This window comes from Phyllopteryx taeniolatus, chromosome 4, assembly GCF_024500385.1.
Source record: "Phyllopteryx taeniolatus isolate TA_2022b chromosome 4, UOR_Ptae_1.2, whole genome shotgun sequence".
Classification (NCBI taxonomy): domain Eukaryota; kingdom Metazoa; phylum Chordata; class Actinopteri; order Syngnathiformes; family Syngnathidae; genus Phyllopteryx; species Phyllopteryx taeniolatus.
In genome coordinates, this window is record NC_084505.1 from 12,813,410 (window position 1) to 12,841,347 (window position 27,938).

The 27,938-nt window shown below is 41.2% G+C and overlaps 2 protein-coding genes across 5 annotated transcripts in view; one reads left to right on the forward strand and one right to left on the reverse strand.

Annotated features, from left to right (window-relative positions):
* pkd1a (polycystic kidney disease 1a) overlaps nt 1–9,437 on the reverse strand; it is an 87,749-nt gene extending 78,312 nt beyond the window's left edge. For 3 of the 4 annotated variants that reach the window (XM_061769598.1, XM_061769597.1, XM_061769596.1), the window contains exon 1: nt 8,889–9,432. In XM_061769598.1, coding sequence (XP_061625582.1) covers nt 8,889–9,166 — 278 coding nt within the window. In that variant the 5' untranslated portion in view covers nt 9,167–9,432. Of the gene's footprint in view, nt 1–8,888 lie in introns of all 4 variants that reach the window. The other variant, XM_061769599.1, reaches the window with a different exon arrangement.
* An 8,609-nt stretch (nt 9,438–18,046) lies between these two features.
* On the forward strand, nt 18,047–27,931 carry LOC133477322 (somatostatin receptor type 5). Its single transcript, XM_061771948.1, has 5 exons — nt 18,047–18,727; nt 23,732–23,872; nt 23,948–24,220; nt 25,756–25,902; nt 27,278–27,931. Exons 1-5 carry the CDS (start codon nt 18,191–18,193, stop codon nt 27,473–27,475), a joined length of 1,296 nt encoding a protein of 431 aa, XP_061627932.1. The 5' UTR covers nt 18,047–18,190; the 3' UTR covers nt 27,476–27,931.
* Nucleotides 27,932–27,938: the final 7 nt, after the last annotated feature.

Consider the following 27,938-nt stretch of genomic DNA (forward strand, 5'->3'; position numbering starts at 1 on the left):
GGATCGTCGCCTGTAATTGGTTAGAGATTGTAATGCATGCCAGACTGATTTAGAGTCGTTAGCGCTAAACTGTTTCTCTAACTTTACTGCATAGTTTCTCTTTGCAATGTTAATTTCTTTAGTCAGCTGGTTTCTAGTGCGATTATACAGGGCCCTGTCCCCACTTCAATATGTATCCTCTTTAGCATGGCAAAGTTGCTTACGTTTGCCAGTGAACCACAGTTTGGTGTTATTGAATGTGCAAAATGACTTTGTTGGTACACACACCTCTTCACAGAAACTGATATCAGATGTTACAGTGTCCATATATTCATCCAGGCTGCCAGCTGAATTTTCAAAGACATTCCAGTCTGTGCAGTCTAAACAGCTTCGAAGTTCTATCTTTCCTTCATTGGTCCACTTTTTCACTGTTTTCACTGTAGGCTTCGCGCATTTAAGTTCTTGCCTGTATATTGGTATTAAGTGAATTAAGAAGAAGAAGAATCACCTTTATTGTCATGAACATGCATGCACTCAAAAGCATTACGGGAAGCATTACGGCGCCGTCGTGGACAGCCTCACAAAGCAAAGTCTCCGTAAAGCACAGGGCGGCGGAACGTCCAAAGTCTTTACTGGTCTTTATCAGAAGATGAAGCTTGTCTATTTTGTTGGGTAGGGAGCGTAGATTTGCGAGGTGGCAACGGGAACGCCAATCTGTATCCTCTCTTGCGGAACTTAACTTGGATGCCGGCTCACTTCCCTCCGTGGCGTCGCCTTCGCCTCCATGCGCCAAAGACCCCAGTCGCTGCACCGGTGAGTAACTCAGGGAAAAAAACTGAGTGGATTTGCGAAATTTAGTGAAAGACAGTCCGGGGTAGACTCCCTGATGCTTAACAAGTCTTCCCTTGTGTAAGTGAATCACGTAATGTCTCCAACAGATGAATCACTCAGTGATACTGTGAATGGTCATCTGTCTCAGTATATGCCCCGAGATTGACTAACGACCAGTCCAGACTGTAGGCTACAGCTCCCGGTGATGCTGAACAAGATAAGCGGTACAGAAAATGGATGGGTGGACTAGAAAAACAATTTGGTGACTTGTTTAGAGTATCCTAAATTAGGGGTGTGCCGATCCAATCTTTGAGCCCTGCAATATCTGATTTTGCCACTCCTATCCAAGCAGCTCATTTTATGCTCCGTTCCAGCACTTCTATCCAGCAGTGCCAGGACGGCATGCAGAGCCCACGTGATCACAACAGCTTGCTAAGGTGCTAACATAGGAGCAAGGAGTAAGAGTGAATGTTTCTTGCTTAAATTTGTTTATTGAAAACGCCAGTTGAAGTTCACTGTAAAACTAAACTCGCATAACAAAAGAATTACAGCTACTGAATATTCAACTAAATCACTTCCTTTCTTTCTTAGTTTTTGTTGACAAAACTCACTAGCTCAAAGCTAACACACAATGAATAAAAAACACAATTGACGAGCTAACGAAAACTAGCGTTTCTCTCAAAATAATGAATATTGGTACACAAATACTGTATAAACACATGCAAACAGGCAATATAACAATACTCTATGGCATATATTCTTCAAACTCTGTGAAAAACAAGTTATATTAACAAGATTCGATTGTGACTTCTACTTCGTTTGTTACTGCAAGTGTGTATCTCATTGGGTGCACTACACTTCCCCTCAGAGGTCAATACATGCACAGCAGGAACAGAAAATCCCAAAAGGCACACACAAACTGGGACAGTACAAGCACACTATAGCCTCACTACATTATTATGATCCGCCGCGACATTATCAATAAAACTATACCCCAGATGCATAGCTGCACATTTGGAGAAACCAAATGCTTTTCTCACCATACACTGACAGTAAAGAGTAACTGAATTTTACTAAATTGTTATTTTGCAGTTTAAAAGTATAATTTGTATTTATAATTTTTAGGTGATTTTTAAAGGTTTTCTAATTTATTTTGCATTTAATAAATTGTAGAATATGCTTATTTTTCATCAGCAGTGATTACATTGTAATTTAAATATATATATATATATATTGTTATTATTGGTTTAATTTGAGTTATTTTTCAGATTTCCGAAAATAATTTTTTATTTATTTTATTAAATTGTAGTCATTCCTATGTTTAACGTTCCTTTATGTAACCCGTTGGATAAGAATAAATGTGTCAGTTTTTGTCATACCTACTGCTGCTGATTATTGGTCGCTGTTTGAGTAATATCACTTCATCAAGCCTTTTCTAATATTCCATACTACAAAATAAGTGTGTATGATTATTGCTCATATTGGATCGGACCAATATCTGTATTGGCCAAAACTCAAGGCTTCAATATTGGCATTGGATTGGAAGTGAAAAAGTTGGCTCTGGACATCCCTATCCTAGATGCATGTGTAGACGAACATACACTTAAACACAAATCTGGGGACATTTTAGTCATGCTCCACATTGTTTTGATAAATGCAGATTATGAATTTTGGCAGGGGGTGTATGATATAAGAACATAATGTGCATGTGACCTCATATTCAAACTATAGGGGCTATTCCACAAACCAGCCCAGGAACTTTGAGTTCCTGGTAGCAGGGGTTCCTGGTAGCAAAAGGTTCCTGTGGCCCGTGTGGTTTGTGTTTTCATTGTACTTATTAGTTCAGGTTATCTTAAGCAAATGAGGCTGATGTTGCTCAATACTGACACGTACTGGATCTAAAAAAAATGCCGGTATTTCATACTTTCAAGTTAATGACTTATTTTATATCTTAATCTAAATTTCAAATCTTGAAATTTGCTGCTCCTTGTTCACCAGCTCAGCGGGAAAACGTAAATATCGGCGTTCAGAAGTTTTACTTTTCAATGTATTTTAATCCTTTTAGTTCTAGCCTGGCGGGATGCGGCATAATGGTGCCTCTGTGAATGAAAAAGTAAATGCCTACAGAGGTCTGTTAACCAATCAACATTCGTCAGCACAGCCTGCCTCCTTAAAGCCTTCCTGGTAGCTCTTGGAAGACCCTACCCGCCTGGAGGAACTAAATAATCCAGGGGAGCCTTCCGTACCCTGGTCATTTTTTTCAGTGGGGACACTGGGGGAAATCAAGCTACCGAGGTAGCTAGGAAGGTTCCTGCGGTGGGAAAGCCCCTCTTACTGTGTAACATCAAATGAGATTGTCACAGCAAAATGTATATATTTTAAAGAAAAAAGTCAATTGTCTTGTTATTGCTGTACAAATATAGCCCATCCATCATCCATCCATTATCCGAACCGCTTATCCTCACGAGGGTGTGCTGGAGCCTATCCCAACTATCTTTGGATGAGAAGGGGGGTACACCCTGAACTGGTCGCCAGTTCAGGCCAACCATTCGCACTCAAATTCACACCAACGCCCGTGAATTTAGAGTCTTCAATTAACCTACCATGCATGTTTTTAAGATGTGGGAGGAAACCGGAGTACCCGTAGAAAATCCATGCAGGCACAGGGAGAACATGCAAACTCCACACAAGTGAGACCGGATTTGAACTCAGGTCCTCCAAACTGTAAGGCAGATGTGCTACAAAGAAGCCCATCCATCCATACATTTTCTTTACCTCTTATCCTCACTGGGGTCGAGAGCTGCTGGAGCCTATCCCAGCTATCTTCGGGCGGGAGGTGGGGTACACCCTGAATTGGTCGCCAGCCAATCGCAGGGCACATAGAAACAAACAACCATTCACACTCACATTCACACCTACGGGCAATTTAGAGTTGTCAATTAACCTACCATGCATGTTTTTGGGATGTGGGAGGAAACCGGAGTGCCCGGAGAAAATCCACGCAGGCACGGGGTGAACATGCAAACTCCACACAGGCGGGGCCAGGGATTGAACTGTGAGGCAGACGCTCTAACCAGTCCCTCACCGTGCCGCCCAACAGTAAACCACCAAACAAAAATGTCATAAGTATCAAAGTTGTTTAATTTAACAAAGCTGATATTTTTGCAGCAAGCCATGACCTATTCTGTTGTATGAATGGCAACAGTGGATCCAGTTTTATTGTACCTTTTGCCAGCCAATGGAACATTTGTTTTGCCTATCACTATATGCCACTGACATAGAACACCAAATATATATTTCTGAATAATAAGAAACTATTTAAATAACAATACAAAAATAAAAAATAATAATGTTGTGAAGATATACTCGTACATTTTTTAAAAGTAAATGTAAAAAATAGTTGATACAAGAATAATTTATTTTACGAAGCGTAAACACGTTGCAAACTAAACCGAAAACTGACCACAAAATTCAGATACAAACAAAACCGTGGATTTTATGAACCGTTCCACACCTAATCTATCCATCCATCTGTCCGCCCGTCAGTCTGTCCATCCATCCTTCTATCTATCTATCCATCCATCCATCTTTCCGCAGAGTTTAAAGATCGTTCACATAATGTTTAGTACCACAATGATTCACACATGGATTCTCTTGGGACTACTTTTTCTTCATAATCATGCTCTACAATTAAGAACAGCAATCAGAAATGTACGATATGTTTAACAGGCTATTCCATTTGGTACACCCTGGACTATCTCATCTCACAGGTCATCACATAGAAAACCAGTCTCAAAAATCCAGGCTTTACAAATATATAACTCCTCAGTTTTGACTGACAGTGACAGACTGGTATTAATACCGTAGTTTACAGTGAGGTGGAGTTGCACTACATCATACTGATGGGTGTTTCTGATATTTTGGAAACCATATTTAACTTCATGATAGGAACAAAATTTTCGAAACAGTTCTATACTACTACTTTTTAAAAATGTTTTTATGCTGTATGCACCAAATCCTAATACTATTTTTGTTGTTTAAAATGTGAATTTCATACATTAAGTAATTATTTTTATGTATGTAAATGTGTTTAAACTACAGTTCATACACAAATTAAAATAAAACATATTTTGCAATTGGCATGAAGTTTTGGCTGGTGATCAGCTTTCCAGACAATTTTCATCATGCAAGACTAGTGTTGATCAGGTACGCATTTATTTTTAACAATTCATCATTGTTTAGTCATGATTTCAAATGCAATTTTTCCATATATATTATATATATATATATATATATATATATATATATGGTCATGCTGTACCTCCCCAAAAAGGGTGCGACCAAATCATGTGCTGGTATGGCCAACTGAAAAACTTGCTGTACAGCCCTGTCAAATGAAAAATCCAGTTTGATTGTTTGAAAACTAGCTATTGAACCAGAAAGAGATTATGCTGGCGCGTTTTGGTTGCCACTTGTCCCTCGGGAAAAGTATTCCTTTTTAGGATTAAATGGCTTACTCCAACCCAGATAAAGGGCCAAAGGTAGGTTAGGTTTGCACCTGTCTTGGTGCCGTAAGTCCTCGTTGGCTTGGACCAGCTGCCTCCTTTCAAGCTAGCTAGGCAGCTAGCTGGCTGGCTAGCTGGGTAGCATACATCCTCTGCCACGCTGTGTTGGATCCTGCTCAAGCTTGCTCCCATTCACTTTGCCACGGACGCCCTCCCCCTCGAGTGACGGCTCCTTTCCGGTTGCGGCGCTGCCATGTACATCCGTGCAAATCGTCGGGCTTGGCTATCGGATGCCTCCTTCCGCAGAGATCATCGCATCAATGGAGGGCTATGGCTATTTGCATTTGTGATCCTTGATCACTTTGTAAAAAGCGAACTACATGTGCAGAAACTACTGTATGCGCAAGTCAAAACGGTGTTGCTCAACTAAAAATTAATATTGTATTTTTTAAGCTCATCGGAATAAAGTAACTAGTGTTTTTCTAAGATTTGTTCTGATTTGGGTTCAAAAATGCTGAATCGAAGATCACTTTTTCAGGCCCACTCGAATCCTAATTTGAGTCACCACCGATTTGTGGACAGCTCTAATCATCAACATTATCAGAACTGTTGACGTGTATGTAAAGGTACTGTCTGTACATTGTGTATCTACATGCTTAGCTGTAAGCTGTTAACAGTATTGTATTATGAAGGAGACAGCAATGTTTTCAATGTTTGTATGTCTTTGAAATGTTATCAAAATGTTTTGGGATCATAGTTTTGGTTTAAGCAATTAATATCACCAATTCTAATCACTTTTAGAAAAAAAAGGCAGTTATTCACAGAAATTTGCTATTAGCGGTGGGGCTTGGCCCTTATCCCCACCAATAGCAGGGAACCATTTTCCAACACGCTTATTCTGGACAACCTAATCTCATCACAAAGAACTTGGACCTAATCAATCACAAGGCACATAGAGACAGAAAACCATTCAAATTCACACTGTTACCGAGTGGGAACTGAACCCATGCTGCCTGCACAGAAGCCAACTAAGTGAACCACGAGACCATCAGTGACATGCCATTTGCACCTCTTGAACATTAATAGACCGTGGTGATTGTTGTATGTATATGTTAACGCTAGTTCAAAGGACTATTATGCAAATCCACTTCCTCACAGAGTTGCAAGCACTGCTGTAGACACCAAGCACTCTTTTTCGAGACTGCTCACCAGCCTGTCCCATGAACATTTGGAAAATTACCGGTAATCCACAGTAATAAAGAGCCTATTTATATGCTTTTCTGTAAAACAATTATGATTTTATTAATCAATCGTAGGCAGTGAAATCATATTTAATCCTCACTGCATTTAATAATAATGACATAAACACAGTCATTTGGTGCTACTGAACCATGTTTGTGTGGTGTATTGCAAACAGTTTGCACATGCACATGGAGCCTTCAATTATAAACTAACTACAGTGCAGAACTCAAACTGACTTTTTTGTCTTTGCAGGTTGACAGTCTTCATCTCGTTAATATATATTAACTTTAAATAAACAGTGGTTAGCACAACCGCCTCACAGTTCAGAGGTCATGGGCTGCTATCTGGACTAAGGCCGTGTGAAGTTTGCATGTTCTCCCCATGTTTGCGTGGGTTTTCTCTGGGCACTCCCGATTTCCTTCCACATTCCAAAAACACGTATTGTAGGTTAACTGAAGACTCTAAATTACCCTTAGGTGCGAATGTCAGTGAATGCTTGTTTGCTAATGTTTGTCTATATGTTCCCTGCGATTGGCTGGCAATCAGTTAGCTGGGATAGGCTCCAGCATACCCGCGACCCTGGTGATGATAAAGCAGTGTAGAAAATAGATGGATGGACAAAGGAAACATGTTCAAATAAAAGCAAAGCATAACAACAGGCATGCACGTGTTTAAATGTATTCAGTTTTTTTTACTTTTCCTAAATGCTGTACTTAAATGAATGTAACTGCATCTTAACATCACCATACATGGGGGATTGGGTTAAGGAAAAAACAAGGAGTGTGATTTGAATATAAAACGCTTATTCGTGAACAAACGAGCTGCTTTCAAAACATGCAATACATAAAATTACATCTGAATACTTCAGTTGGACCATTACACAACTTTAAAACTACATAATTGTGGACAAAAGGAGGTAATGGAGTTAAGTTACGCTCGCAAAAAATTGCATGGGGGGGATTAAACAACAACATTCACATTCACAGTCCTTTAATTGGATTTTCCAACTATGCAGTAGATTAACTAACACAAGCCGCGCATGACTAAAATAGAGCATTGTAATATTTTCATAACTGGAGTTTTACATCAGATGACCACAGTCTACACGTACACATGAACAACTGATGAACTTTAATCATTTAATTTGATGCTGCCTGTCTGTGAGGTGGCGGCAGGATATGAACGGTCAAATGAGTCAGAAGAGTCAAGACTTTTACATCCGTCTTATTCTGGTGGCTTTTGCATGAAGTTTCTGTATATACATGCTAAACGGTCAAGTTAAATGAGAAGGGAAATAAATAATTGACAACATGTGGCTTGCGTCTGCTCAGAACAGAATGTTCTTGGTGCAGCAGCGCTAGAGAGCGGCAAGCTGATCCACACCACAAAGTCCAGTTTCACTTTTCTGGTGACTGAAGTACCACAAGAAGACAAATGCATGCACACACCAAAAAATACAGACTCTGCCATTATGACCTCTAATAGAGGGCTCATTCACACAAAAAAACATTACTGTACTCCAAAAGAATGTGCATTCTAATTTCATGCCGCACATTTCCAATCTGATGAAACATTGGAATTTTAACAAAACTGTCAGTCCAGAATACATAGTGTGTTTCACAACCTTTTTGACCCCAGGCCATATAGTTTACATTAGAAAAATGTCACATCACCAAACCAAAATGTTGCAAAATGTATGTACACTGAAATAATGATGATCTCGCCTCAATTTACTCACAAACTGACTGAATGTGAAATCTGTGCCTGTTTACAAAAAGCTATTATTCTGTTGTGTGACTGGCCGCAACACATTAATTGTATCTTCTGCCATCTAGTGGAATAGCATTTGAATTTTCTCCCTGTCACTATAAGTCGGTGGCATTGTTAGATGATGAAAGATACATTATTTGGAGTAAATAAACAGTCATTTTCAGACCAACGAAGCGACACTGAATAATTTCACGCAGCACACCTGATGATGTTTCGCAGCACATTAGTTATTTTGGGAAATAGAGGGGGAGGGGGGGGGGAATTTTTTGGTTTCACTTGGAAATCATTGATTGATCGTCAAAAGGGTAGCAAAATTCATGTTTATAATAGGTTCAACGCCAGCACCGCTATTTTTGGTTGTGGATCCTAAGCAAAACAATAGCTACAGTAGTGAACTTGTAATGTGGTATAAATTATGAAACAATAATAATAATGTGATGATGATGACGACGACGACGACGACGACGACAAGGGAAATGAAATGATGAAGCAAACCCATTGGAAGTTGAATTTCCAAAAACAATCTAAACAATATAGCGTTGTATGATTGATTGGACTCACAGCACACTGGTGACCAGCGGCATTTCTGCCGCTCCAGGGGCCCTCTCCAGGCCGACGTTGGAGCAGTTGACCACGCAGCTCTGCTGGGACCCCGCGGGCGTGCAGCTGCAGTTAACGGGACAGGGTGTGCAGCCCCTGCCGGCCGCCGTCTGCGAGCCGAGGCTCCACGACTCCAAACAGCACAGGGCCACCAGCAGCAGGCTGGACAAGAAGTAGAAGCCGGGCCCACAGACGCCATGTTTTCGCTGGGTTACAGTCGCTCCATTTCCACAAGGCATAGCTCACTCACATCTCATCGCCTCTGATGGTGGAAGTCCTCTCAAGCTGGGAAGGACCAAAGCAAACACGCTTTTTCTGGCCTCGGATTTCATGTGAGGAGAGCCCAAAGTTAAGAAGGAGCCAATTTTGGACGAGCTGATCTGCGCGTATTTCTCCAAAGATTCGCCTGCTTTCCCCGTTCCTCTGAAAATCTAACGGAGCGTCTCCAACGAATCTTTCCCTGAAGGAAAAAAAAAAAAGTTTTGGAACTTCCTCTCACCTCCTGCTCCTCCTCCGCGTTCTAATTTATGCAGTTCCGCAAACCACCACTGAGCTCTCCTACTCATAATGCAGAGTTTCGCAAACAAGGCACGTGTCTTACGATATTTTCCCCCCAAAAAGGGCACCAAAAAGTACAATATATACACAGTGATACATTGACTTACGAGTTTAATTAGTTCCGCGACGGAGCTCTTAACGCAAATTTAACCTCATATTAAATCAATTGAAATGCCATTCACCCGATCCAGCACCCCCAAAAGAAAACCACAACTGTTTTGTTACGTTTTGAAATGATGAAAACTGCACTGAATTGTAAAATAGATTCCATCATAATAATAATCATAATGTATGATGATTATTATTATAGGGAATGTAAAAAAAAAAAAAAAAATGTTTTTTTATGGGCGGCACGGTGTACAACTGGTTAGAGCGTCTGCCTCACAGTTCTGAGGACCGGGGTTCAATCCCAGCCCCCGCCTCTGTGGTGTTTGCATCTTCTCCCCGTGCCTGCGTGGGATTTCTCCGGGCACTCCGGTTTCCTCCCACATCCCAAAAACATGCATGCTAGGTTCATTGAAGACTAAATTGCCCGTAGGTGTGAATGTGTGCGCGAATGTTTGTTTGTTTAAATGTGCCATGTGATTGGCTGGCGACAGGTTCAGCCAAAGCAGTGGCCGACTGATCGGTCGTTCATGAAAACAGCTGCCCAGCCACGCACACTGCGTGGCAGTTCAGTCGTGTTCAGCCGCGTCGCTCAATGTGCGGCAGCGTTTAATGAGCACTTCTCCTTTGCCGAGAAAATGCATCCACCTCACAGGTGTGGCATATCAAGATGCTGTATAGGCAGGATGATTATTGCACACGTGCCTTAGGCTGTACGCAATAAAAAGCCACTCTAAAACCAGAAAACCATTCGGTATCTGGTGTGACCACCATTTGCTACACGTAGTGCAACACATCTCCTTCGCATAGAGATAATCAGGTTGGTTATTGTGACCAATGTTTATCTGCTCTTCAATCGCTGTGCAAAGCTACTGGATATTGGCAGGAACTGGAATATCTCAAACATGCTCAATGGGTAAAATGTCCAGTTAATTATTCAGATCAGAATAATTGATCAAAATAATAATTGACAGATCCTTGCAACACGGGGCCGTGTATTATCATGCCGCACCATGAGGTGATGGTCCTCCATGAATGACACAACAATGCTCCTCAGGATCTCGTCACTGTAGCGCTGCGCATTCAAAATTCCACCTATGCTTGTTGTCCATACCATAACCTCATTGCCACCATGGGTCATTCGATACACAACATTGACATCAGCACAGCGCTCACCCACATTATGTCAGGCGCACTGTCTGCCATCTGCCTTGTACAGGGAAAACCGGGACTCTTTCCTATAGAGAACATCTCTCCAAAGCGCAGGAGGCCATTGAATGAGAGCATTTGTCCTCTCAAGTCGGTTATGTTGACGAACTGCAGTCATTTAAGGTACGTTAGCTCTTCAACATATAATCGAAAGAAGTCTCGGCTTCATCTAGCATCTGTCAGTTAAAACTAATCAGAAAGACAAAATCAGTGTACTGTATGTTTACACAACCTGCTTGTGTGCTTGAACAGGGATCTACATTAAAATTATAAACCTCAACTGATAGTATAAAACTGAATTATAGCTGTGAAGTCTTTCTTGTGCTTGTTGCATTGGCAGCCATTGGTGATTATTGACTTCAATGAGGCTGTTTTAATATCCCAAAGACACGTTTACAGGGAATATAAGAAAAGTTGTAGAAGAAAATGACCTGCCTATATATAAACAAGGACATTTTCTTATCTGAAGGGTGAGTGGAGCTGCCCTGATGGACCACTTTGTTCTTACTCATGAAACATATTCTTCTGTATTTGCCTGGCCAGGACGGGTCCAGTTTGGGTCGGGTGAAGGTAAAATGAGCTTGGCTTCTGTTTGGTTATGGGGAGGTTCCATGGGTCTGGGCAGGAAAACAGCACTTACTGAGGCCACTAGCTGTGTTATTGTAGGGTTACAGGAAGAAGATGGAAGGAGGAGGGGTCCACTAAGGGAGTGTGGAGGGTCTGCAGAAGGATGAGTAGAGGGGTGAGGGAGATATAAAGCAAAAGATTTTGAAATGTGCGTGAAAAAAAACAGTCAATACGTATCTATACGAGCATTAACTCACCGACCCTCAGAAAACACAATAGTTGACAGAATTAGAATAAATACAGTAATACACTATAAATACACTTTAAATACACTAAATACAAACTAAATACACAATACTACTCATCTAAGACAGCTAAACAGATATACAGATAGGTCAATGGTAATAGGCAAAAGGAAAATCGGCATCAGTGGTCTCTGATAGCATACTTGATATATTAAAGGAGCCAGATACTTTTATATTCACGCCCGCACTGATAAATTTGCACTTGAACACCCTGTCAAAATCAAAGCCCGGGGGCCAGTGTAGGCCTGCCACATCATATTATTTTTGTGGCTCACTAAAGCAAATAAAGTACCGATAACCATTGTCCCTCACTCAGACCTGTGGGAATATCATCTCGTTGGCTGGCGAGGCTGTCAGTGGTCCACTTCAATGTTGAAAGCGTATTGCTGCCTAATATTGTGGGGATGGCACCTACACTTCTAAGCAGAATGGAAACCTTTTTGATCAACTCTTTCTCTCATTCTGGAAAAAAAACGATTCAGATACATTTTAGACATTTAAGTTAAAAATAAATAAATAACAACTGGATTGCATTATAGATAATAGATTCTCCTTTTTTAAAGGAGATGCAACCACGTTACTCTTATTATAGTAACAGGGTTGCAAATCAATGCTAATGTTAGGGTTTTTGTTCAAGAAGACATGCTAGCTAAAGCAAATATTAATATCAATATTTGCTTTCCTGATAATACAATATGAGTAACAGAGTTGTGTTGGTTTGAGTTACACTCCATTATTGCTGAAAACATTGAAAAAAAGTAGTAGTCGCGGTTTCTGATATGGGGATGGCGATATGGGCAGCCGGCCAGGGCGGCATTCTGTGCGGGCTAGCACAGAATGCAACCACAAGTGCTCCATTGAGATAAAAATAGACAATTAAAATAGTAGGAAATATACAAAAACCCACCCCTAACATCCCTACATATAAATGCAAAAACACCCATACGAACACAGACACCCGCACGTACACACGAACATATAGTAGCGCGTATTGACTAATAGTATTGAGACATGGCAGAGCACTGAGGATCCTGGGCAAGGAAAGACAACCTGTGAGCGCCATCCACACTGGGAGGTGCCACAGCCCGCAGTCACAGAGGATGCAGAGACCCCTTGAACTCCTCTCTGGTCCAGGGAAAATGCAGGATGACATCCCCACAGGCAGCCCGAACACACCTCCCAGCATGGAGGCTCCCATATACTGCAAGGTATAGGGCAGACAGGTCAAGCTCCAGGCCTGCAGGCCACTTCCGGCCCGTGCATCAATTTTGTCCAGCCCGTAGGATCAATTTAAAGTCAGCATGACATTGGCCTGCAAAACGGCATCAGCCAAAACGTGCGCACGTAATTCCATGAGCAGCGTCTTCTTATTTGTATGAACTATAGAGGACTCAGTGTTGGTGGAGTGGGGATACAGTTGGGCAGTCAGGTGTAACCAGTGACACTTTTCTGCGTGCCAACGGGCCCCCTACTGATCGATTCCATGCCGTCATTGTGTCAAGTTTTTTTATATAGCCCGTAATCACAAAAGAGTCTCAAAGGGATTCACAGGCTCACATTTGGCAATGATTGATGACGTCCCCTAATCTAAACCCGCCATTCGGGCAAGGAAAAACTCAAAATCCCCCAAAAAGAAAAAGAAACCTTGAAAAGTGACCGCAGATGGGGATAATCCCCCTTCCAGGATGACCAGGCTGCAATGGATGGCGAATGGGCTATTCAGACCCCAAACAGCAGCACCCTCAGATTCAGGGGTGAGGAGCTAGGACAAGCAGCAGTAAAACAGGCCTTCATGTACTTTAACTAAATGCCAAAGAGTAGAAATACGTATTTTTTTCAAACATTTCTACCGTGGTAGCAGCTCTAATATCTGTGGGTAGGGCATTCTAGAGTACTGGAGCCCAAATAGAAAATTCTCAAGAGCTTGCCGACTTCTTTCTGGCTCCAGGAGTCACCAAAAGACCACCGTTTTGGGAGCGTAGGTTTTGGGACGGAACATATGGTACAACTAAGTCAGAGATAAAAGGGTGCTAGTCCATGTAATATTTTATGGGTAAATAACAGGACCTTTTAGCTCAGCGATCAGCATTCTCGTCTCCAAATGCAAGACAGGAATGAGGACAGCGTGCCTCAAGCCTGGTTGAATTCTTTGTTCACCATGACTAATATGAGTACCATTACGGACACCAGTCCGGCTATCTCTCATTTTGAAAAAAGTTAGATTTCTTAACATGTATCCGCAAAGCCTAACTTGCTTCCATTCCACCTTTTTATTGACCATTTTCAAAGGAGCCACATGGCTACTTATGCACCGCTCATGCATTTTAAGATCTCGTAATTGTTACTGCTAATTTTGGAAGCTCTGTTTGTTGTCGATTGAATTACCGAAGAATTCACGTTTGTGTCAGCGCAAATTTGACTGCAAAAAGTGAAAGTGATTGGAGAACGACAACGATTAAAAGAACGTGGATGGACCTCTTATTTGATCGGAGGCAATGACTTCTACAGGAACACTTATTATTATGGGCTGTGTTTTCGTGAATGTTATGTTAGTGTTTATTCAAAGCCTTGACAAAGATGAAAATGTTCCTCGTGGTTGTTACACAGCTAATCTGACAGCAAAAAGTGTTTTGGATTAAAAAATCACACATTTATAGAATTTGGATACAAAAAAAAAATATATGGACGTGATTCACTATTATGTTTCTTGTTTTCTGTTAAGTTTGAAGTAAATCTGAGGTTGCGCTTGCTCTCAGCGAGTCCCAGAAAATGAGATGGCTTGAGCTCAGCCCGCCACTGTTTGTTGTTTAAAGGTAGCTAGCTTAGTTAGGTTGGCGACATCCGTTGTAGTTACAAACTCAAAATCATTGGATAATCGCAATTTCACCCAGTGCTGGCAATCATCTGCTAAATTACTTTGGATATTGACTATTTTTGGTGTTCTAGACCAAGTATTTTGGTGAAAATATCAATAACTTTCTCAAACTGCAGACATCCCCATTATCTTGTGCCTTAGTAGTGTGCAAATCTTCCTGGGGTTCACAAATAATAGATTAGTACAGCACATAGTACATTAATAGTGTAGTTACACATGATTCATTGATACAGTAGTTACTCAAAATACATGCTACAATCGAACATGTAAACAACATTAGCACAAAGGACACTAATTAATAATTTGGTAAGACATGAAATGAAGTACTGTTACTATGCAGTACTGTAGTAAGATAGCAGCATCAGTGGGTCATGCGCACTAACAAACACATGCCGCACAATGAAAACGAGCGAGGAGTAACTACACAGAGCACAAACTACACCAGCATTTCTCAACTATTGTTGACCTGCATTTTCTATTGTTGCAAAGTCACGACACACTCTTATAGAAGTTAATAATAATAAGGAAGATGTTTTATTTTATTTTTTAAAAAAGCCTCTGAAAATACATGTATAGTTTATTATCTTTTCAAACACCGTTTCAAATTATTTTAATGTACCGCAAAAGAATATTGCTCGCCATGATGTCGGCAAGCCAGAGGCTGAGCTGCAATGTGTTTATTCATGAAGTAAACTAGAGGCTAATGCGCGAGGCAGCTACAGTTTTTGTCGCGTACCTAATATGTTCCATGTGGGAACTGTCTTGGCACGCCACTCTACTGTAGTGGAAAAGTCAAAATAAGAATACATGTAATTTTTTACTAGCAGTCCACGACCCACCCAAAATGGGTCCGTGACCCACTTTTGAGTCCATCAGTTGAGAATCACTGAACTATACAACAACACAAGAAAACAGAAAACAACAGGTGAGTAAAACACAGACAATTACAGTATTATTATGGGGAAAGACAAAGACGTCTAACATTACAATTTACATATAATTACTGTATGTGCAACATGCCGCTAGGGATCCTGGGAAGTCTGCGTCCATTTCTCCCGGTGCTAAAGTACGTACTGTAAATATTACATTTTTTATATTGCACTGATGCCAAAGACGGAACTAATGCGTGTCACAGTTCAATATTCTATGCAATCCTTTAGTGCATTTTGTAGAGCCCAGCAAAAATTGACCATCCAGTTGGCAAGAGGCAATCAGAACTACAAACTATAAAGGAAATACTTCTGGTCAAAAATTTTTTTTAGCCAACTCTATGAATTACGATAGCTGCCTGTCAGAGCAAGCAGCGTGAGATGATTGTATATATATATATATATATATATATATTATTATTTTTTTTACCCAACATTAGTTAACCTTACTACAACACAAATCCAAGCAAGCCTGCAACAGTAGCCAATTATAATAAATGTTATTTACAGTATATAGGCTTACTGTGTTTCTGAAATGTTGTGTATTTCTCTCCACTGCTCTTTGTTGCTTTTGAAAATATGCAAATGCATCGAATAAGTTTATCTTCAGGTAATTTATAGTCTTCCTCTCAGCATTATCAGGTTTTAGAATACAATGTGTGTGTGCATGTGCGTGCGCGTGTGAGTAAGCACTGCGTCACCTGCGGGAGTTTTTCCTGCTCTTCTTGGTAAACAGCCTGGCGTCCTAATAAAGACAATGGAGAAGAAGTTGGAAAGTTCAGTGTTTTGCCTGGTAATTTCTATTTCTTAGTAGAAGATGAGCTGATGAAAATTTAAGGTGTTAACATGCTGTACGCAGTGGTGGTTCTAGACCAATTTCACGAGGGGGTCAGGCTGGGGCCAGGGGTTTGTGAGAGGCGCAGAGTTTTAAACACACACACACACACATTGAGATGTAACAACTTTTGGGACAAAGGTCAGCTTGAGCAAACATCAACTACAATTCACCTCCATTCATTTTGGTCCATTTGTGTAAAACAACCACGCCATCTGGCGTTTCCCTCACGTTGCAAAAACATAAATATGGTGCCCACAGGACAATAATGCCCCTTGACAGGTCAGTAAGGTCAACTCTGGTGTTGTGTGATAGTTTCCCTCCAGGGGATTGTTGTGGACACAGGCGTATTATTAAAAGGCGATTTCCCCCAACCCACCTGACGCAAAGATACATCAACCCAAAGTGTACATGTGTGCATGTCTAGTGGTAGAAAAGATGAGTTTGTGACTTAGCGGGTAGTTGGTATTCCACTGTCTCTGGTTCCCTGCTGAGAAGAAAGACCAGAAAAAGAAAAAAAAATACTAGCAAGCAGTGCAAGTGGAGGTTACATGTTCTGGCCACAGAAGCGTATGATCATATTGATGTATCTATTTTGTCTGCTGCTGTTTAGAATCAGAATCACCTTCTATTGTCATGAACATGCATGCATGCACACGAAATTTGTTCTCTGCATTTAACCCATTACAGTGAACACATACACATGTTAGTGTATGGAGTATATGTATGTATGTATGTGAACACATACACTGGAGCAGGTTGCAGCTGAAGCACATTTTCAGTATCCGGGGGATGTTGGCGGATGGTCCAGTCAGGGTCTTGAACCTAGGTCCCTCACGGTGGCAGGTGATGATCTTAACCATTGGACCACAGCTGCCTGCCCAATACCCAATGGTTTATATCTGCACCTGCATAGAGAAAATAAGTGGTACACGTATTCACATGACTGGGATTGGCAGATGTCCAGTCTAGATTACATTATTGAAAGAAATTAATATGGTGAGAGGGAAAACAAATTAGAAGTATTCATTGAGTGCCATGTACAGGGGCAGCGGAATGACTTAGAAACAGTACAGCACTTTTCGGGCACCTTTTGCAACTTAAAGAGCACTTTTTTTAAAATGGGGGTGGGAGGTGGGGGGCACTTGCCCACTCCAAGACACTATTTGCATAGGGTAAAAGGTAACATGTGAGGAAACATACAGCAAAGCATCAACATACCATATATTTTGGTGCGCGTGTGATAGATAGATAGATAGATAGATAGATAGATAGATAGATAGATAGATAGATAGATAGATAGATAGATAGATAGATAGATAGATAGATAAACGAGCGGACGTAAGGAGGGTGCTTTCAACATGTTTTAGGGAGGATCCATTCGTCGTTTGAGGTTTGTGCCTGCATGCTCCTTTGAACAGTTACCTGATCACACTTGACTTGGGCAAGTGACGTAACCTCGTCTTAAAAAAACAAAAAAACAAAAAAATCCATAGTTGAAGCTCTTCCGCGCGTAAAAGTCGCGCGTGACTCTGAGCATTGACGCACAGCTGGAGCAGCGTCAGTCATCACATTTGTCAAGGAGCAGAGACACGGTGGATCCTTGGAGCAATGACCCGTTTTTGCTTCTAATAGGATGCAAAACACCTAACCTCTTTATGAGGCGCGTGACCGTGGCGCGTGCCCATTTTGAATGACGTTTGAAGGGGTTTCCGATTTGCGTTCTGGTAATTTCTTTCGCACTTACTATAGGTGGGAGCACAAGAGAGACTTTGTTTTCTCGTGGCAGCCGGACTGACACGAACTTACTAACTCGGGAGCGTAGAAAGTGAAAACGGGGAGAATAAAACCTTGCCTTCCAGCCTATTGTGGCCTCGAATATGGAGCAACTGGATAAGCTCAATTGTTCTTCTGCGACTTGTGCTCTCTCCGCCCTCCCCAACGTCTCCTCCGACGTGGTCACGCAGAGTGTCCCCTTCCAGGGGAGCAGCACCCTTCTGACAGCGGTCATCTCCGTCACCGTCTTCACGGTCGGCCTGACCGGCAACAGTCTGGCCATCTACGTGGTGCTGCGCTATGCCCAAATGAAAAGGGTGACCAACATCTACATTCTCAACTTGGCCATCGCCGACGAGCTCTACATCATCGGGCTGCCTTTCCTCACGACGCAGAATGTGCTGTCCTACTGGCCCTTCGGATCCTTCCTGTGTCGGCTCGTCATGACAGCGGACTCAATGAACCAGTTCACGTCAATTTTCTGCCTGACCGTCATGTCCGTGGACCGTTACCTGGCCGTGGTGCACCCGATCCGGGGCTCCAAGTGGAGGCACCCACGCGTGGCCAAGGCGGTGAGCGCAGCAGTGTGGGCTGCGTCTTTTGTGGTGGTCCTGCCTGTGGTCATCTTCTCCGATGTGCAGGTATACATCACTGGTACTAATTTGACTCAACTTAAGTTCATCATCACGCCAATAACATTGTATGGTTTATGTGTGATTCCGGAATTGGAGGACTAAATAAGAATATTTTTAAAACCAAAAATACCTTACAGACACAGGCACTTGTGTAAATATGGTTGTCCAGAGACAAGCTATAAGTGTGGCCGTAGCAAAAGTGAAATAGCATTTCAAATACCAAATTGCTCTTGAGCACACCCTAAAATGCCGTGGTTTTTTTTCAAATAAGTTTTGTGGATATCTTTCTTATATTTTGTTTAAAATATTAAATTTTTTATCTCAGACAAACATGAAGTAGATGCACAAAAATGCATTAGAGTTTTCTGCATCTATAACTTAGATTATTATAGATGGAGATATATTTACACTGAACAAAAATATAAGTATACATTTTTTTTTTGCTCCCGTTTTTCATGAGCTGAAGTCAAAACTTTCTTTATGTACACAAAAGGCCAATTTCTCGCAAATATTGTCCAAAAAGCTGTCTAAATCTACTGTGTGTTAGAGAGCACTTCTCCTTTGCCGTGATAATCCATCCACCTCACAGGTGTGGTATATCAAGATACTGTTTAGACTGGTGGGGTGGCAAAAACCATTCCGTATCTGGTTTGACCTCCATTTGCCTCACGCAGTGCGACACATCTCCTTCACACAGAGTTGATCAGGTTGTTGATTATGGCCTGAGGAATGGTGGTTCACTCCTCTTCAATGGCTTTGTGAAGTTGCTGGATATTGGCTGGATATTGAACTGGAACATGCTGATGTATATGCAAATGCACAGCACCCCAAGCATGATCAATGGGTAACATGTTCAGTGAGTATGCTGGCCATGCAAGTACTGAGATGTTTGCAGCTTCCAGGAATTGTGCATAGATCCTTGCAACAAGGGGCCATGCATTATCATGTTGCATCCTGAGGTGACAGTCGTCTGTGAACGGCACAACAATGGTCCTTAGGATCTCGTCAATGTATCTCTGCGCATTCAAAAGGCCAACAATAAAATGCACCTGTGCTTGTTGTCCATACCATAAACTCACTGCCTCCATGGGTCACTCGATGCACAACCTTGACATCAGCACACTGCTCACCCGTACAATGCCATACACGCTGTCCGCCGTGTGCCCTGTACAGGGAAAACCGGGATTAATGTGTGTAGAGAACACGTCTCCAAAGTGCAGGACGCCACTGAATGTGGTAATTTTTCCTCTCAAGTCGATTATGTACCTGGGTTTAACATTAAAATGCATTAGACTTTTCTACATCTATAACAACCAGGAAACATTGGCGCATATCCGGAAGTGTTTCTTCTGCTCTTGGGTCCAGTCTCTTCTCCAGTCACGCAAAACTGTGTGCATCAGAAAGACTCTTAACGTCTACGTGCATTTTTTACATTTGACTTTTACCTTTGTTTTGACTTTTTACATTTGACTTTTACCTTTGTTTTGACTTTTTGAGACTATTTCGAATTTTTGAGAGCAAAGTAGCCTCATTTTCAAGGCTACTAGCTCCAGCCACACCGCTGCCGGACACCGACGAGGCTCTTCAGCTATCCCACAGACTTCACCTCCAAAACTCAGACCAAATAAACGTGAGTATGAACTCGTGTACCACTTGCACCCTTCTACTATAGAGGCTTTCCCAGCTAGAGGGACGTGGCCACCAACTAGATCCGAATAGTTTGGCAACAGTAGAGGTGGCAGGCACACCTGATAGTGTAGGTTGTAGCCGACCTACTAACCTTGTTAGCATTAGCCCCAAGCAGCTGGCGAACCGCGGCAAGCCTGTTCAGACGCATAACCGATTCACTCCTTTAGCTAGTCCCATTCCTACTCAATCTACTGGCTCCCGCACGTGAGTGATAGGTGACACCATCACTCGTAACATCAATCTTAAAAACCCAGCCACTGTAATGTTTATTCCTGAGGCCAGAGTACTCGACATTGAAGCTAGCCTTAGAGAGCTGACCCCCAATCGGCCTAAACACCAACGTGGGGTAACAACGCTAGCTACTCGGATAGTGATACATGCCGGCTCCAATGATACATGAGTGAAGCAATGAGCGATTACAAAGAGGAACATAGCCAGGGCTTGTAATCTTACCAGTAAGTGTCAGCATCGAGGAATTGTCACTGGCCCCTTGCCTGTGAGAGGAAACGATGAGAGGTTTAGCAGATTATTCTCTCTTAACCGGTGGCTGGCAAGCTTCTGTAGTAAACAGGGACTGCAGTTTGTAGATAATTAATAATAATTAATAATAAGGGAATACTAATACCAACATAATTGAAATAGATTCAAGTTCAATGTTTCTTAAACCTGTTGAAGAAAAAGAAGTCATTCCTATTGTTAATGAATGTAAAGAAAAAGAGCTGCGTGGGTTTTCTCTGTGCACTCCGGTTTCCTCCCACATCCCCAAAACATGCATGGTAGGTTAATTGAAACATCTAAATTGCCCGTAGGTGTGAATGTGAGTGCGGATGGTTGTTTGTTTATATGTGCCCTGCGATTGGCTGGCAACCAGTTCAGGGTGTACCCCGCCTCCTGCCCGATGATAGCTGGGAAAGGCTACAGCACTCCCACGACCCTTGTGAGGCTAAGCGGCACAGGGAATGGATGGATGGATGATTTATGCAATGTGTCCCATTTAATGAAGTGTGTGTTGTTTGCTTGATGCCAAAAAAATAATTAATTTCTGGTGAGAAAATGCAGGACATTAAGTAGACAACTAGACAAAGACAAAACTAATGGCATTTGGAAATGCCAAAACAAAAAACCATATACGAGTACAAATACAGGGTGTGAATATAGAAAGAGTGAAAGGGATCAAATTCCTGTGTGTGACAATAAAATCTTCTAGGAAACCTCACATTGACTACATCAGATCCAAACTTTCAAAAAGCATTTCTATCCTGGTTAAAACATTCTCTCAACCAGAAATCATTGCACATTCTGTACTGCTCTCTAGTATTATCATATTGAAATTATTGCTCAGAAGTTTGGAGAAAAACACTTATAAGAACTCACTACAATCTCTCCAATGAATTCCAATGAAGTTGGGACGTTGCTTATACTTATTTGATACAGTAGCAATGCTAACCCAAAAACAGCCTATTTCCTACAGCGGCTTCTTTTCAGCTGATGATTTTCAGCATTTTTTTTACACATTATTATTATTTTTTTTTTAGCTCATTAGGAATGAGTTCTGCTTTCTGGTCTTCCTGTGTCTAGTATTAAAAGCCTGCAGTTAGTAAAAAACGCTGCAGCAAGACTTAACGAGATTGAGAAAGTTCGATCATATTACCCCGATACTGGCCAACTTGCATTGGCTCGCGGTCTACTTGAGATGCAATTTTAAGGTCCTGCTACATATCCATAAAATATTACACGGGTTGGTACCCTCTTATCTCTCTGACTTAGTTTTACCATATGTTCCATCCCAAAACCTATACTTGCAAAATGGTGGTCTTTTGGTGATTCCGAGAGCCAGAAAGAAGTCCGCAGGCTCTTGAGCATTTTCTATGCGTACTCCAGAACTCTGGAATGCCCTACTTGTGGATTTTAGAGCTGCTACCTAGGTAGAAATGTTTAAATTCTGATTTAAGACTTATTTCTACTCTTTGGCATTTAGTTAAAGTACATGTAGGCCTGTTTTTCTGCTGCTTGTCCTATCTCCTCCACGCTCCTCTCCTGCTTGGAGAGAGGGCTAGGTGATGTCGACTGAATCTGAGGCTGCTGCTGTTTGGGTTCTGCACTGACCAACTGGGACAAGATCTGAGGTAGACCACTTCACCCAGAGTCGTTGCCATGGAGGATTCTGCTTTGACCGACCGGGCCAGAGCCTGAGGCAGAACCACCGAAGGCGCTTTACCCTGCAGCACCTTTTCTCTTTAAATTGACTCTTATGCCATATTAATGAATATTGTACAGCCTCTTGCAATCATAATGAAGATTGTAGAGCACATGACTATGATGAATCCTGCCCGCTATACATCCATTGCAGGCTGGTCATGTTGGAAGGGGGATCCACCCCATCTGCGGTCCCTTCTCAAAGTTTCTTTTTCTGTTTTGGGGGATTTTAAGTTTTTCCTTTCCCGAATAGGAAGTTTCGATGAGGGGATGTCGTCAATCATTGCCAACTGTGGGCCTGTAGAGCCCTTTGAGACTCTTTTGTGATTAAGGGCAATACAAATAAACTTGACTTGACATGTCGACGAACTGCATTCAGGTCGAGACCCTAATGATGACGACAAGAATGTAGATGAGCTTCTCTGAGACAGTTTGTGCATAAATGTTTTGATTATGCAAACAAGTTGCAGCAAATGTCCAGGTGGCTTGTCTTAGATGATCTTAGAGCTGAAGATGCTGGATGTGGCGCTCCTCGGCCGGTGTAGTTGCACGTGCTCTGGGGTTGTGAGACCAGTTGGATGTACTGCCAAATTCTCTGAAACGCCTTTGGAGACAGAATGAACACGGGCAGCAGCTCTGGTGGGCATTTCTACATCACAACACGCCAATTGCACGCTCCCTCAAAATTGGTGTCATCTGTGGCATTGTGCTGTGTAATAAAACTGCACATTTTAGAGTGGCCTTTAATTGTAGGCAGCCCAAGCCACATGTGCAATAATCATGCAGTTAAATCCGCATCTTGATAAGCCACATCTCTGAGGTGACTGGATCTCTGCAAAGGACAAGTGCTCACTAACACAGATTTAGACATTTTTATGAACAATGTTTGAGAGAAATAGGCCCTTTGTGAATGTAGAAAAAGTCTTACATCTTTGAGCTCATGAAAATGGGGATCAAAAACAAAAGTATTTTGAATATACTAGATTGATAGTATTTTTATTATACAGTATATAAAATGTCTGGAGCCAAGTGCCTCTCAAAATTCTCAAAAGTGAGTACAAGCACTTTATTTGCTCTTATCCCTCTTACTTATACCTCTATACTGTATTTTAAATGTCTTTTTAGGACACATTTAACTCATGCAACATAACCTGGCCAGAGCCATCAGATGTATGGTCAACAGCCTTCATTCTCTACACCACCACAGTGGGCTTCTTTGGACCCCTGCTCATCATCTGCCTCTGCTACCTGCTGATAGTAATCAAGGTGTGTGTGTGTGTGTGTGTTTGTGGGCATGCTCATCTTTATACCATCCCTACAGTTATCTTTATTTTCCTGCAGTTAAAGAACTCAGGAATGCGAGCAGGCTTCGCCTCGCGACGGCGTTCTGAGCGTAAGGTGACTCGGATGGTGGTGGTTATTGTGGTGGTGTTTGTACTCTGCTGGCTGCCGTTCTTCATCATCAACATCATCAACCTGGTGGTCATCATCCCAGAGTCCAGTGCCACTGCTGGAATATACTTCTTTGCAGTCATCCTGTCATACGCCAACTCCTGCGCCAACCCTCTGCTCTACAGTTTCCTCTGTGACAACTTCAAACAGAGCTTCAGAAAAGTACATTGATTAGTTTATCTTTCAACTACCTGTAAATCTAGTCATGGGTTGAGTCAGCTCTGTTCATCAACAAGATACGTACAAGTAAGCCTTACTCAACAACACAAGTGACTTTTGAAAAAGAATCTTGTGGTATTTAAGTCTGTAATCTACATTAGAACAAGAATTGACATAAGAAACTGCACTGAAGTGCACCAGTGGTTAATTGGGTAGCACATTCAGGGTCTGAATTTTGGCTTGGATCTTTCTGTGTGGATTTCCATTTTGGGAACCCTGCCAAAGAGCTAGACTCTTTGGCGTCATGTTAAGTCAGTAGCTTTTTCAACCAAATAGACCCACATTAAAATCTAAAACGTAGACACGATAAATAGATTGGGACACCTTTGTGGGACATGATTCCACCTCCGTAAGGGTGCGGTAGCGTGACAGAGTGCACTCTCGCGACAGCTGTGTATGCCATCTGGCGACCATCCGGCCAGTATATAAATTACGTTATAAGTATATAAGAACTACTCAGTTCCGTGTTAAATGTTGGCTGAAGTGGAAACAATACCTAATGGTATGTCAATTTAAGTCAAGAATATTTGTATAGCCCTTAATCGCAAAAGAGTCTCGAAGGGCTTCACAGGCCCACAGTTGACAAAGATGGACAACGTCCTCTAATCTAAACCCCCCAATCGGGCAAGGAAAAACTCAAAACTCAAAACCCCATTTACACAGGATGTACATATTGCCCCTTTTGCATTGCCTGTAAACGACTGCATCTTCTGCCTTTTTTCCATGTCACAGTTCTGCATACAGTGCTGTCAGGCTGCAGAGGTGGGAAAAGTATGGCCCATGGACCACATACAGCTCTCTCCGTAATTGAATCCAGCCCACTGAGCATTTACAGTACATTTTCAAGAGTTTTGTAATATTTGTTGCATGAATGCACGGTAGTTTCCCCCCTTAATGATAAGTCTAGTTAGGCATTTATCTAACTAAATCATTTGTTAATTGATTTATTGTAAATCTAAAATATACAAAATTATAAAATTTTTGCAAAGTAAACAATTTTACACATTCAATATTTTTGATTTCATGAAATAATTGGTTATATAATTATAAATCAATTTATGTATTATGATTTTAAAAGATAAGCATGAACTATTATTTTATTAATATATTTATGTAATTAAAACAATGTTACATATTTACATGACTATTTTTTCCTACTCTTTGAATGCGCAGGCCCATCTGTCATCTTAAAAATCCAATGTGACCCTTGAGTAAAACGTTTGCGCACCCCAGCTGTAATCCATACTGGCACACATAATACCAGAGCCTGTAAATGAAAAAAGGATATTCCGTGATGCAAGATGAGGGTTGGATGTTTAACACTTGATAATCTGTGCGAAGGACATTACCCTGTTTTGCTGGGTTCTGTATAAAGGCACAGGCAGACAAATGCCAGGTCTTCTGTTGTGGTTTTTGAGGCGCCTTGAGGGCTGCACGTGAGGTTGAGTCATTAACACTCAGTTGTTGTGGGCCTGCAGGTGCTGTGTGTGAAGAGGGTAAGATGCAAGGCCAGTGGTGTGGAGGACGGTGACCCCAGCGCTCGCCGCGTAGTGAAGTCAATGCCAACTGAATGTGCCCCTTACTCCCCTCAAAGTCAGGTGTCCTACAACCCCCAGAGCAGCCCGGTATGTTAGTATACAGTTTCCCCTTGCATATTCGCTTTTCATACCCTGTAGATTCGCCTATTTGTATTTTTTTTCTTTTTTTTTTCTGAAAAACTCACCTGTTTGCTGTTTTTGTGCTCAGGCGAAAACAATAAACGTACTATTGCTTTTTGTGACATTTTGGTGCCAAGGAATTATGTTGACTTGTGCTGAGGTGTATCATTTAGACAGAAGTACTGCTTTGCCACCATCTTGTGGCATCGCAAATGCAAGAAACTATGGTGAAGTGAGTTGAAGAGATTAATTTAGGCAAAAGTAATGCTTTGCCCCCATCTTGTAGCATCTAAAGGCAAGGATAAACCCTTTCGGGGGGCAGCAATTACGCACAGATTTTCGCTATTCGCGGTTGGGCTCGGTTCCTATTCCCTGGCAATATTGGGGGGAGCATTCCTACACTACATGTACAGTATTTTCTTATTGTGAACTCACCATTGGATACACTCCCACAATCTATTGAGATCATACTGTAAGAAAAGATAATATTCCACTCAGTTATTATATATATAATAGTATATATCACATGTACTATGCACATGTATTATATATTTTTTTCCTTTGGTATGCGGTAAAAACTCTTTGGATCAATCTTATCAAATCTGTTTGAACAGCCGATACTACAATTATAATATTAACACCAAAACACTACAATTATAATATTAACGAAAGCAACAACCCATTCATAAATGCTCCCAAGTTCATTTTTACACTGAAGCTTATATCGTGATATGTACTGTTACCATGAAGGGATTCAATTTAAACCATGATATAAATTTTATGTCATATCGCCAAGCCCTAATTGACACTAATATTTTTGTGGGTGTAATTCAAACTAGGGTGTCATTAGCCATCTGAGCGTGTCAATCAAAACCTATAAATGTAAAGGCAATTTCAATAGAATTCTTGTTTATAACATTAGTTTGTGCAGGTATATTGGATGACATATATACTATTTTCACTGTTGCTCAATTTTCCCAAATCATAAACATTTTTGTGAATACTTTATTATTATTATTTTATTTTTTAATGTAAAAATGTGTTCCGAATGATTCATTACAGATTAAAAGGAATTGTGCAGGGATTTAAATCATTTTCTGGCCTATTAAATTGAAGATATTTCATTGTACACACATTTAAAATGTATTGCTTTTCCACCAAATAGTGTGTGTAGTTTCATGATTACACAACAATAGTATTTAGCCTACAATATTCGTTGAGAGATGATAATAATAGCCTATCATGATCCTCAATATGACGTTACAAATACAGTATATTCCACTCAAATATGCCAACGTGACCAGTGTTTCTTTAATAACATCACTATTTCTCCTTGTTGAAGATCTCTCCTCAGCCTTCAGGCTGCCAGATTTCTCACACAGCTGCTGGTTTGAACGGCTGCATCTCGGCATGCAAGCAGTCTTCCTCCACATTCCCACAGTTCTCCAGGACCACGACAACAATTATAGGAACCTCCATGGGCATCGTGGCTGAAATTCCAGCTATTACCACAGTAACTACAGTGCCTACAGTCTCTTAGAATGGCCCATATAGAATATTGCCTGTTGAGGAGCAGCCTGAGGATAAAAGAAAAAAAAAGTGAGATAATTTCAGATACAGTAGATAGTATGAAGAACAGTTCCCTCATTCTAAATGCATTTCATTACTGATGCGGATAAGGTAAAACAATAAATACTGTACTGACATTTTCTTTTGTATAAGAGTGACGTCTGTTCACTTTTGATTCGCTAAATGTGATGATTGTAGTGCATTAATTCTTATGTATCTTTGTGGATACTGTGGTGAGTATTTAACTGCTTGTTGTTTGCAGAAAAAGTTGGGAGTTGACTATGCTTACTGGTATTTATTAATGTAATTCAAATACAGAGACAATTCAATGTTCTTTACTTATTACTCCTACTACATTACATACTTTATATATATATATATATATATATATATATATATATATATTGTATCCAGAAGTTATGATGTCATAGAGG

Excerpts from the sequence above, each read along its gene's own strand:
- LOC133477322 (XM_061771948.1), top strand. The coding sequence starts at position 18,191 with ATGGAGCAACTGGATAAGCTCAATTGTTCTTCTGCGACTTGTGCTCTC. Across the intron at positions 24,221-25,755 it reads TCAAACAGAGCTTCAGAAAA|GTGCTGTGTGTGAAGAGGGT; the intron begins GTACATTGATTA and ends GTGGGCCTGCAG. Across the intron at positions 25,903-27,277 it reads ACAACCCCCAGAGCAGCCCG|ATCTCTCCTCAGCCTTCAGG; the intron begins GTATGTTAGTAT and ends TCCTTGTTGAAG.